General features: G+C 48.3%; 1 protein-coding gene across 1 annotated transcript; it reads right to left on the bottom strand.

The window, feature by feature from the left end:
• Positions 1-35: 35 nt before the first annotated feature.
• LECT1 (leukocyte cell derived chemotaxin 1) lies at positions 36-12,095 on the bottom strand (the record flags this gene model as incomplete). The annotated part of the gene is made up of 5 exons (XM_010154516.1): positions 36-251; positions 3,710-3,912; positions 5,327-5,480; positions 9,053-9,166; positions 11,955-12,095. Coding segments are annotated over 5 exons (828 nt in total), but the record flags the coding sequence as incomplete, so codon positions are not given.
• Positions 12,096-12,736: the final 641 nt, after the last annotated feature.

The raw sequence follows: 12,736 nt of genomic DNA, 5'->3' as shown, positions 1-12,736 counted from the left end.
CCTGCTTACATTGTCAAGGCTCTGATTGCTTTTTCTCACACAACACCCATGATACGAGCGACCCACCAGCTGCAGGGCATGATGATTCGGCAGGCCGTACGGCAGCCTTGGTAGTTGTAAGGCCAGGGGTGGTAGCCCATGAGGGGCTCGCAGATTCTCTGGCACTGTGTGTAGCTTCGTCTGCACTCGATGCAGCACACGCCTAGGTGATCCAGCATGGGGTCAAAAGCCATCCCTTCACCTTCCAGTTGCTGAAATGTAAAATATTAAATGTCATCCTGGTGCCCGCCTTCTCAGAGAATGTAGAATGTAGTGATGCTCCTCTTAACCCTGCAAAGGGTAAATACTGAAATCTGGGTTCTGTTGAAGATAAAAGAACTCCCACTGACTGACCGTGCATCTTGCCTGGGTTTTGTCACAGAATCACAGAATGGTTTGGGTTGGAAGGGACCTTAAAGACCATCTAGTTCCAACCCCCCTGCCATGGGCAGGGACACCTTCCACTAGACCAGGTTGCTCAAAGCCTCATCCATCCTGGCCTTGAACACTCCCAGGGATGGGGCATCCACAGCTTCTCTGGGCAACCTGTGCCAGTGCCTCACCACCCTCTCTGCGAAGAACTTCTTCCTGATATCCAATCTAAACCTCCCCACTTTCAATTTACACCCGTTACCCCTTGTCCTGTTGCTACAGGCCCTTGTAAAAAGCCCCCCCCAGCTTCCTTGTAGCCCCTTCAGGTACTGGAAGGTGCTATAAGGTCTCCCCGGAGCCTTCTCTTCTCCAGGCTGAACAAGCCCAACTCTCTCAGCCTGTCCCCATAGCAGAGGTGCTCCAGCCCTCTGAGCATCTTCGTGGCCTCCTCTGGACTCGCTCCAACCAGTCTATATCCTTCTGATGTTGGGGGGTCCACAGCTGGACGCAGCACTGCAGGTGGGGTCTCACCAGAGCAGAGCAGAGGGGCAGAATCCCCTCCCTCGACCTGCTGGCCACACTTCTCTGGATACAGCCCAGGATATGGTTGTCCTTCTGCCCTGCTCTGGCAGAAGTGCAGAACTGGTGCGATTGCCCATGTTATTTTCCTTCCACAGTCCTTGTGCAAGATCCAGCAGCAGTAAACTCCCAAGTTCTTAAATATTAGTGATGGAAAAAGATTTCAGGATGGCTTTCTGGGCCTTTTATGTAGATGACAATGTCTGCAGTGTATGCTGGTTTTAATATTTTAATTTTTGTATTTTAATGATTTTTACAGTATTCCCAGGAAACTCTTTAGTAGGCTATTTAATGATTTTTACAGTATTCCCAGGAAACTCTTAAGTAGTAGGCTGTTATCCTGCAGTTTCCTGAATATTTCTCCCTTATTTTTCATGTCTGCTTTGACTTGGGGTTTTTTTTTCCCCTCCCCTGCCACACTTAGGTGCATTGTGGACAGTGAAAATTCTGCCTGTGCTGTATCTGACAGTATGAGTTACATGGAGCAAGGCATGCGTTTTACAGTATTCCCAGGAAACTCTTAAGTAGTAGGCTGTTATCCTGCAGTTTCCTGAATATTTCTCCCTTATTTTTCATGTCTGCTTTGACTTGGGGTTTTTTTTTCCCCTCCCCTGCCACACTTAGGTGCATTGTGGACAGTGAAAATTCTGCCTGTGCTGTATCTGACAGTATGAGTTACATGGAGCAAGGCATGCGTAAAATATATAAAAGCAGGCTGTTGCTACTGCCTTCAGCCTTCAAAATTCCTTTCCTCCTTTCTGGGGAAAGAAAAGTAACCTGGATGTTCTGCTTTTCAAAGCTCTTTTGTTCTTTTCCCACTGGTGTTATTTCAAGAAAGGCAGCAGCAAAGAGCAAATGCTGGAGTAACACTTAGCTGTTTACCTGAGCATTTTTCATTCAGAAAACTAGCAGCACATGGAAACAGTGAGGCACAGGAAGGTGCTGTCTCCTGCCTGGGCTTCTACAGGTTGCTAGTGACAGCAGGCAGGGTGCCCTTTTCTTGGGCAGGATTCATCTCTCTTGGGTTTGGATCTCTGCTGTGTGACCTTCTACACCCGAGCTCATCATCCAGACTCCGCTCATAGTGGGTGAAGAGAAGGAGTTCTAGGGAGGAGGATTCATTTCATCCTACAGGAAAGACCTGCAGTGTAATCACACAATCATGGAATGCCTTGGGTTGGAAGGGACCTTAAAGACCATCCAGTTCCAACCCCCCTGCCATGGGCAGGGACACCTTCCACTAGACCAGGTTGCTCAAAGCCTCATCCAGCCTGGCCTTGAACACTTCCAGGGATGGGGCATCCACAGCTCCTCTGGGCAACCTGTTCCAGTGCCTCACCACCCTCTCCAGGAAGAACTTCCTGATATCCAATCTAAACTTCCCCGCTTTCAATGTAAACCTGCTGGCTCTTGCCCTATCACAACAGGGGTCCTTCTGCATTGAATGCTTCTGTCTAAAGAAAGCTGGATATAGGCACCTACACAGTAACTGTTCGCGGAGGTGAATCCCACCCGGCGCGATGAGGGAAGTCTGGTGACCCTGTGTGTTGGGATGTTCTCCCTTTGGCCCAGGGACCCTCTGTCTGGATGAAGGGACCTGTGGCAGTTGTTCTGCCACTGCCCTCGAGAGACTGGGCAGCTTGGACCCCACGGACACAGTCACGTTAGTAGCGGTGAGCAGAAGTTACATTCCAGTGCTGCTGCTGTTTCTACTGACCTCGTGAGAGAGTCGATTTAGATCCACTTTATTTGGAGTGATTAATTTAAGTTTAATTAAGGGATGTCAACTCGGCAGAACGCTGTCACAGTATAATGATCTCCTGCTGTTGCATAAATGTCAAGTCAAAGCTGGGACTTATTTCCAAAGCAGGAGGCATTTATCTTGTGACAGTGTTGTATTAAAATGACTTACTCCTGCTGCACCAAATGGTGGGTGTAAATTGTCTGGCGCTGGTGCACTAGACTGGAAGGTGACTACAGTACAGTCAGTTTTCCTGCAGCGCGGCCAAGGTGTTGGGACACAGCGGGGACGGCTCCTGTGCTCTTTCTGTGGGCTGCCTCGTCTTGCAGAGCGAGAACAAATGTCGTGATGCTCATCTTCCACCCACTGTTGCTGTCTCTAAAGAGGTTCTCCTCTCTTAATTGTGTGCTAGATTAGGGCCTGGTAGAGAAGAGGCTGAGAAGAGAGATTTATTTGGCCTAACCCTAACTTCTTTGCAACCAGACTGTACTACTACTTTCCTCTGTCACAGTCACTTCCGATACGAATTTCTCTTTGAGGGCAAAGTCTGTTTCTAGCTACTGAACTCTCTCTCTTTACATTGTCAGTAAGGGATGGAGGTCAGCTCTCTGCCAAGAGCAGCTTTGGTTTGTCTGCAGATGGTGCCATCCTTGATGGATCTCTCCAGCGCTGCTTCCATATGCACCTGAACCCTGAAAAGCAACTTGGCATCAACTTGCCATACTCTTGCCACCTCCAGTGCTTGTGCTTGTTTCAGTCTGAGCGCTAATGACAACTGGGGTGAGGGAGGGAGAAAAGGATGAGGGAAGACTTTTTGTGAACTTCTTAGGTTTTTTGCAGGTATAATTTTGGAGAAAAGCTACATAGGCAAACCCTGTGAAAATTTAAAGGGAAAAAAAAAAAAAGACCCCAGCACACCAGTATTACCCGTCACAACAGCCTCAGGCTCTGAAAGAAGATTAGGGAGAAAATACTTACATTATATGGGTTGTCTGGATTATGGGTTTGATCGGTTTCTTGTCCCATTGGCCCGGTTTCGTTAGACTGGTGATCAAGCTCTTGAGTCAGCTGTGTGGTGGGTGACCTGGTGTTTACTTCTTCAGCAGCAGCTTCCAAGTCTTCTGTATCAAAGCTTGATTCTGACTGGCGTTTGTTTCTCTTCATTTCTCTCCTTTGGTTCTCTGAAGAAATAATCACAAGAGGATAATCTTATCTTCAGTGTGCCCTTGTATTTACCCATGCATTTTCTAAGGTTTCAGTGATTTCTTTAAATATTAAAAAGGGGTGGGGAGGCAGAGGGAAAGATGAAACTGTGTGGTGGCAAAACTTGATGAGCATCCCCATGGGAGCTCTTTGCCTTCCTGTGTTGTATCTGCAGTCAGTGTCAGTCCAGAGAGGTGCAACGTTGCCATTTTACCCCGGCTTCTTCCTCCCCTTGAGGCAGAACGGGTGTGAGGAGTTTGGGGCTTTTTGACCCGCTGCATGGCCACCGATGTTAACTCGGCAGACCGGTCGTACGCATCTCGTTTTTTGAAGTGCTTCTGTGATGGACTGGTGCCCACGGACAGCTGGTGCACCTGATGGAGACGGCTTCTGGAGAGCCTTGATACAGTCCGGTGGGATATGAAAGCATGTGAGAAAAGTGGAAAATGTTGGCAGTTTGGATTCACAGGTGCTCTAAAATGTCTCCTTTTTCTCCCTCTTTGAGTCTCCTAATATTAAATGGACCAAGGAGGAGTAAATCTTTTTGAGCATTTTCTCTCCCCAGGCCTGGAAGTTACCTGGAGAAGTTGCCATCTCCCTGTGACTCCTGAATACCTTTGCTAAGCTTGGCTCTGGGTGATGGGAGTACTTCAGTCCTGGGACTGCCTCCAGGACCTCATAAACTTCATCTTCCAGTTGCCAAGCTCAAGTATCTTATCTCTCCACTCCAGTGAAATCCTCTGGAGAAGTGGGGTGAGAGATAGGACATGCTATGATCCCTGATCAGGAGCTCGCTGGTTCCCTAACTCTTGGCCAGGTATGGTGTTCCTGCTGTCTGGTGTCAGCTGCCTAAACATTTTGGGACTAGTTTAAGCTATTGGCTTGTCCTTCTGTAGAAGGAGTTTGCCCTCTCCGGCAATGCTTCATCTCATAGTAAGTCAAAGTGAGCAGGCTGGGAGTGCATAAGAAGTTGGGAGAGGATGCAGCCAGGACAGCTGACCAAAGGGCATGATGCTATATTCCATACCATAGAGCATCATGCTCAGCATGTAAAGCTGGGGAAGAAGGAGGAATCTGGGGATGTTTGGAGTAATGGCATTTGTCTTCCCAAATAACCGTTAGGCACGATGGAGCCCTGCTTTCCTGGGGATAGCTGAACACCTGCCTGCTGATGAGCAGTAGTGATGGAATTCCTTGTTGCACTTTGCTTCTGTGTGTGGCTTTTGCATTACCTATTAGACTGTCTTTTTCTCAACCCACAGGTTTTCTCACTTTTTACCCTTCCGATTCTCTTCCCCATCCCAGCCAGCGGCGAGTGAGCGGCTGTGTGGTGCTTAGTTGCTGGCTGGGGTTAAACCATGACACATACTCTTCAAAAACAAGAAGCGTTACCTTTGGGATATGTTGGTCGCAGCCAGAAAATTGGAAGATCCCCGCAAAGCTCTAAAATTTTGGGGCTTAGGAAACCGTTATGCTTGATAGGCTCATCTGCAGCCACCCAGATAAGGGAGTTTTCGTCAAATCTCACAGGCATGATTTCATCTTCCTGCAAATAGAGGAGCGTAAATCCTTTGCTAGCTCGGTGAGCAGTCATGTGCCTGCTTGCTGTTAATTCTTGAGCATCAAACTGTATAATCATCCGCTGCAGCTAATACCAAGCATCCTCGTATTTCGTGAATGTGAACTGCTTGTACTAAGCCAAAGCCTGCGTAAAGGTTGCTACAACTGAAATGAATGGCAAAACTACTGTCAGCTTTGCTGGGGCTAAGATTTCACCCCTCGTCTCTCTCTCGGAAGGCTTTTGCCCCATGTACAAGGATTAGGGGTTGGAGAACATAGAATCACAGAATGGTTTGGGTTGGAAGGGACCTTAAAGACCATCTAGTTCCAACCCCCCTGCCATGGGCAGGGACACCTTCCACTAGACCAGGTTGCTCCAAGCCTCATCCAGCCTGGCCTTGAACACTTCCAGGGATGGGGCATCCACAGCTTCTCTGGGCAACCTGTTCCAGTGCCTCACCACCCTCTCCAGGAAGAACTTCTTCCTGATATCTAATCTAAACCTCCCCACTTTCAATTTAAACCCATTACCCCTTGTCCTGTCACTAGAGGCCCTTGTAAAAAGTCCCCCCCAGCTTCCTTGTAGCCCCTTCAGGTACTGGAAGGGGCAATAAGGTCTCCCCGGAGCCTTCTCTTCTCCAGGCTGATCTTTCAGCCCAAAGCGCCAGATTTTTCAGGTGGTAGAAACTGTAAAGATTTACTACCTTCAGCAGAGCAGCAATGAAATACGCGAGCTAAAACCAAGATCCTAATCTTTTATCGTGCCCCGCTCTCATTTGATGTACTCCCAAGAGATAACTATATTTACAATAGGGGAAATAAAAAAAAGCCTTGCTCAAAAGTTGAGAACAGCTCCAGCTTCCAGTTTTAAGTCAACGTGATCTGTCTGATTAAAGGTCTCGTTTGGTAAAAGCAATTCAATTGACCAAAAGCTTGAAGTGCGAGTTAGAGGAGCCTGCCTTTTTGAAGTGTACCCTGCAGGTTTTTGGTTCGTATCTTCAAAGTAATGTAGGAAAATGCCAGTGATTGATTCTTTAAAGTTGTTAGTTCAAAGTATTATTTTACATAAAATGTGTAAGTGTTTTATGGCAACAGTGAAATATTAAAAGAAAACCAACTTGTGAATCATGAAAACCAGTATGATTTCAAAGTTAAAATTCTAAATTGCTTCCATGAAAGTCATCAAAACTCGTTATATAACTGACTAGATCAATTTATTCCGTCAAGTTGCTGTTCCTTTAATGTGTTTATTGATTTCTTTTGTAGGTCTCAAGCATTTAAGTTCGCTATCCAATCTGTCTGGTGAGAAATGTTCTTTATTTATATTCTCCCACTTAAGCTTTTATCAGCATTAGAAATATCTGAATCTAGTTTTCAGAAATAAAAATATCCTTTCTTTCTCTCTGAGGAGATCCTGACTTGTGAGCAGGCAGATTTTGGGTATCCCCAAAAGCTTATTTTAATCAACCATTTCAATAGGCAGCATTGGTTGTGATACGCGTTGTAAGAAAACGGCGTACGCGTACTTTTCTCCTAAATACATGCGTGTGAGCGAGGAGAGTTGCTCTAGAAAAATAAGTACTACTTTGCCATTCCTGTCGTACATCTAACCTGGAAAGTCGAGCGACAGGGAAAGGTTAATATCCCTAAATCATCTGCTTGCTTTGGGCTCAGTTCACATGATTTATTGCAGTGGTGGCATTGGTGATGCATCTTTGGAGAAGATGCGCAGAATACAGGACAAAGAAAGAGGTTTACTGTCACCAGGGAGAAGCTAGAAATAACTTTTGACTGTTTTAGGATAATGTCTTCAAGACTGTGGCTTTATTCTTACAAAAAGATGAAAAATTGAAACCTTGACTTAAGGCAATAGGGCTAATGAAGTCAAGAAGCACAGCCTGCCTTTAAAGTAAGGCAAGGCAGGGAAGATCTAAGTCTCTGCCTGGAATTTGGACAAGATCTCTTCCCCATCATGGGGAAGATCCCCTCAACTTCAGGGGACTTTGTAACACTGCGGGTACCATGCAGATTTGGTTTAGAAAAACCTTTTTTCTCTTTCATTTAAAGCAGATGTTTGGTAGTCTCAACATCATTGCAGGTAGGTGCAGCCTTAATGGTGCCTCTCTCCCAGCTCAGCTTTTATTTTCTTGGGAGCAGAGCAAACCTAGGCAAAGGGGTCGTGGACCTCCTGTGCCCACCTGCCACTGGCTGAGCCCCTGCCAGCATCCAGGCTCGGCCATAGTCACATCACCAGAGCCACTCCTGTGTGTGCGATGGGTCTGGGGCTCTGAGCTCTGGGGAACTCAGGCTATGCACACTGAAAGCGATAGGCTTTTCTACAAATGTGGGTGAAAGAGAGGTTTTGGCAGTATCTGGGTGAGAACTGCAGCTTTGGTGGTGGTTGCCGTGCAGACTCTGTCTTAAATGTCACAATGTCTTAAAACGGAGCCTGATGCTGTCTAGCAAGGCAAATTCTTATTTTTTTAAAACTATTTATTCTGATTTAGCTGGATTTTTGCAACAATGTTTTCCATAATTCCCTTTTATTGACTGTTTCAGAGGACTTGAGTGATGGAGTCCCTGCTTCTGCCTAAGAAATCTCCTGAGATCATAGATTCTATGAATCACAGAACAGTTTGGGTTGGAAGGGACCTTAAAGACCATCTAGTTCCAACCCCCCTGCCATGGGCAGGGACACCTTCCACTAGACCAGGTTGCTCAAAGCCTCATCCAGCCTGGCCTTGAACACTCCCAGGGATGGGGCATCTACAGCTTCTCTGGGCAACCTGTTCCAGTGCCTCACCACCCTCTCTGTGAAGAACTTCTTCCTGATATCCAATCTAAATCCCCCCTCTTTTAATTTAAACCCGTTACCCCTTGTCCCATCACTACAGGCCCTTGCAAAAAGTCCCCCCCCCAGCTTCCTTGTAGCCCCTTCAGGTACTGGAAGGTGCTATAAGGTCTCCCCGGAGCCTTCTCTTCTCCCGGCTGAACAAGCCCAACTCTGTCAGCCTGTCCCCATAGCAGAGGTGCTCCAGCCCTCTGCGCATCTTCGTGGCCTCCTCTGGACTCACTCCAACCGGTCTATATCCTTCTGATGTTGAGGGTGCCACAGCTGGACGCAGCACTCCAGGTGGGGTCTCACAAGAGCAGAGTAGAGGTGCAGAATCCCCTCCCTCGACCTATCCCTCTTTGCGTTGACTAAAGCAGCTGCCACCTCATCCTCTCCCTTCCAGCCTTGTGCACAGCCTGTTTTCGAGCAGGTGCTCTCTCACTGAGGTCTCCTATGGATCTGCTGGACATTGGGCTGAAGCTCCCCCCACTCCCCAGTCTGCAGCCTCCCATGATGCCCCTGGATGCAGTGACACCTCTGACATCAATCTTTCTTTTCTTAACTTTCCAGGGGCCTCTTGCAACCAGTCAAGGAAAGCTCAAATATCCTTCTATCCTACCACTAGCCACAGTGGTTGTCAAATGTCATCTTTATTTGTATCTAAATATTGCTTTAAGACCTTCCTTACACAAAGATCTGCTTAAGAAAAACAAAGTGCCCCTTACCAGCTCAGATGAGAGGCTCGCTTTAGTCATCGCATCCACTTCGGGGACGTGAGCTTTTGGCTGAGCTTTGATGTAACACTTTTCTCCTTCAGCAAAACGTATTCCAGTTATGCCCTGTAAAAGCAGAAGGCGCAGGGGGTTTGTGTGCAGGCTTCCAGCTCCCCACCACCCCCAAGACAGCGCCCGAGCGCTAAAATTGCCACTTGAAATTTTTAGTCTGAAGGTTAAATCTGATTTAAAACCAGATGCAATGAAATGTTCCTCCCTCCTCGTCTTAGCGTCACGATTTTGGTCTAATGGGTCTAGAAGTTTTTGCTCGATTTTTCTGAAAGATGGGGGTGTTTTACATAAGTGCCTCCACGTCAGCTGTAGGCTACTTGGAGTAGCTCTGTTAAGGAATTAGGTGACATGATTTGCACTGTAACTTAGCACCTAACGTGGGCAGCCTCCAAACTGTGTTAGCTGGTGGCGCGGTACCCTTACGACACTGATTTACAAAAACACGGGGGCAGCTTGGTCCAATCTGTACACGTTGAGTGGCTGTGACAGCAAGGGAAGCTCGTGATGGGGAATTTGGTGCAGAATTCTGTGCGTGGGACTTCCTTCATCTGGCCTGCAAAGGTGAAATGCAGTTGCCTAAACTATGGATGATGTCTGACTGCAAGCAAGAGGAAGGGTATTCCAGCAGCTCCAGAGGGCTGCACGTCTTCTGCAAGCCCAGGGTTATGTCTGCCAGCAATGTGCCAGCGCTTTGGGCACCAACGTTTGGTCAGGGGAACCTTGTCTGTATTTTCTACATCCCTGGGAGTGTTCAAGGCCAGGCTGGATGAGGCTTTGAGCAACCTGGTCTAGTGGAAGGTGTCCCTGCCCATGGCAGGGGGGTTGGAACTAGATGGTCTTTAAGGTCCCTTCCAACCCAAACCATTCTGTGATTCTATGATTCTGCTGTAGGTTTCTGAGTACCCATGAAAGGGTTCTTTTTTACATTATGAATTCAGATCCCTTGTTGTAGACTGTAAAATTTGCATGGTTTTCATGGGGTTGCATGAGCTCCATTCGACCACCTAAAGAGAAAGATCTAGTGCCATTTGGGAGATGCTGGTTTTCTGCCTAGCCTGTGGCTGCCAGGCCAGTGGGGCATGGGTGTCCTCACAGCCCCTCTCACCTGCCTCGTATGGGTGTTGTGGATACCATAGGCATCTTGTGCGGCTTCAGATGGACAGTACTGAGGCACCTGAGTCTTGTCCTGTGTGCCTGCAAGTCCCGTACAGCTGGACAGACCCCCATCAAAACAAAATGACTAACTGTAAAGCAGTGAGAGAGGGGATGGCTATGTAGTGCACAAGGGAATGAGACTCTGTGGTGCACTGAGCATGCTAGGAGTATCCTAGTATTGCCAAATCCAAGTCTTTACTGACTGTGCAATGGTTGGAGCCGTGCCACTCAACCCAAAGCTGCTAACGTAAATACTTGGCCGCTGGAAGTGTATCTCTTCAACTGCTTTCTCCTTTATGTGCATTCCTGGCTCAAAACCCAACTGGCAGCATCCCTTCGCTCTTGCTGAGCCTGTCTCCAGCTCTCTGTAATTACAAGCGAGCACTGTCCCTGGGAGGTCGCTTCAGCTGGTTGGTGTTGGGAGCTGGTTTCTGACCCGGCTGGGACAGGCAGCAGCTGACCAGCATGCAAGTAGCACGCCAGGGAAGCAATGTATATTCGGCATCTCTCCGGTGGGCTGGTGCTTCTCTGCAGATGTGGAACGGTGAAGGCAAATGAGCTCATTGTGGGTGCTCTTATTCTGCTGCTAATAATGTTGCTATGGTGATGTTGATGAGAGTTTCATAAAGGCTGAACCACAGCTGGCAGGAGGGTCGGGGTCCTGGGTCTCCTGGCGTGGATTTGTTTGTACTTGCTGAGAAGCCAAGGAGCTGAATTCCCTCGCCTCTCTAGGTTCAGCAAGTCAAAAGCAGCTGCTCTCGAAGCCCTAGGCAAGTCTTCCCAGGGAAGGTGCTGCTTTTGCTTACAGAGGACTTAACTCTCAAGTAGGGTGTTTCACAGCTGAGCGTACGACCTGTAGGATCTGGGCCCTGTAAATGTGTTTCTGCAACATGACATGGATGTGCCTTCAGCAGCTCAGAGGTGGTACAGCTCAGTGACCACTCCATCCGAGCTGTTCAGCCCTGCTGAGATTTGGCATCTGTTAGTCTGTGCTCTGCACTGAGCAGCCACAGCCAGGATGTCGGGGTACCCAGATGTGCTTGTTGTCAGCTCAAGTGGTGCAGCACCATGCGTTTGGTGAAAGGATGCATGAGGTATGCTAAATGCCTCCATCCCCTCCCCTAGGGATGAACCCAGGCCAAGCCATGGAAAGCAGCTCCCATCCCCGACCTGAGGGAAGGGCAAGCTGCCCGGGTCCAGCGCTGTACAGTGGTGTCTCCTTGCTGACTACTTGGCGTGCTGTGGTGACCCTATGCTTACAAAATGGTGATGTTTCGGGGAGGGGAGGGTAATTTTTTCAGTGCGAATCGTATGAAATCATGTGAGGGCTGTGTCATAGCCTGCCAGAACAATTTTCTATCAAGACCCCAAGGCCACATGCGGTAGCTCTGTTCAGTGGTTTGAAAAGGGGAAGTGTTATGTGGAGCCAAATCTGATGCAGCCTAATCCATACCGCTTCACGGAGCGGGACCTGGCATGGCCTATCCCCAAAAGGCACTTAGGCTTTGTTTTGGAGGAAACTGCCTGTCTCGCTGTGAAAGAAAGTCAGGAGAGCAAGGATGTGTGTGTGGATAGCTGGGGTCTGGAAGCTGAGACTGACTGGGGCAGAGAAGCTGGGCAGGGCAGGGTATCCTTAGAGTCCAGTGCTGGAGCATGTTACATGTAAGGCAAGAGCGGTGGTACTTACAACCTGAAAATCATGAACTTCAACAGCCTCTTCCCTCCCGCTTCCTGTTTTGAATGTCTCTAAGTTGTTTCCAGCATCTATTTCCATCGATCCATCTTGTACTTTTCCATTAATGCTCATCGTATAGTGAACATTGTACACCTGCAGTCAATAAATGAACAGTAGCACACGTCAGTAATTGCTCATTGCCTTCCTCCTACACCAGGCGGTGGGTCAACCTGACTGTCGTATCCCTGTTCAGCTCCTGACTTTTGCTTCTGCAGGCATTTGGTGACCCTCCAATGGCCAACACCACCCTACGGCAGCACCGCCCCGTTGGGGCAGGCCGGCAGTGGAGCAGGTTGCCCAGAGAGGAGGTGCAGGCTCCATCCTTGGAGGTTTGCAAGGCCCAACTGGATACAGCCCTGAGCAACCTGCTCTGACCCCACAGCTGTCCCTGCTCGGAGCAGTGGGTAGGACTAGAGACCTCCTGAGGTGGTCTCTGCGGACCTCAGGGGCCATGCACCGATCTGTTAGTACTGACAGTTCTGCTTCAAAAGCAGTGTGGGATGAGTCCACATCCAGGCTCACTCCTCCTGCTTCTAGGTCATGTTTTAGGAGTTGCTTGCTATACTGACATAATTCCCAAAGAGGAGCAGGAGCAAACATCCTACTCCAAAGGAGGCCAACCCCTATTTATCTCTTCGGATGTTCTGCTGAGGCACAGGAAAACTAGTTCCTCTTGAATATGAACATGTTTCTCAGCTTGTAATGGATGTGAACTTTGTTTAAATTGGATGTGA

Source organism: Eurypyga helias, unplaced genomic scaffold (assembly GCF_000690775.1).
Source record: "Eurypyga helias isolate BGI_N326 unplaced genomic scaffold, ASM69077v1 scaffold14936, whole genome shotgun sequence".
NCBI classification, from domain to species: domain Eukaryota; kingdom Metazoa; phylum Chordata; class Aves; order Eurypygiformes; family Eurypygidae; genus Eurypyga; species Eurypyga helias.
Note: the sequence above shows the minus strand (reverse complement) of the source record. Positions and strands in the feature narration are given on the sequence as shown.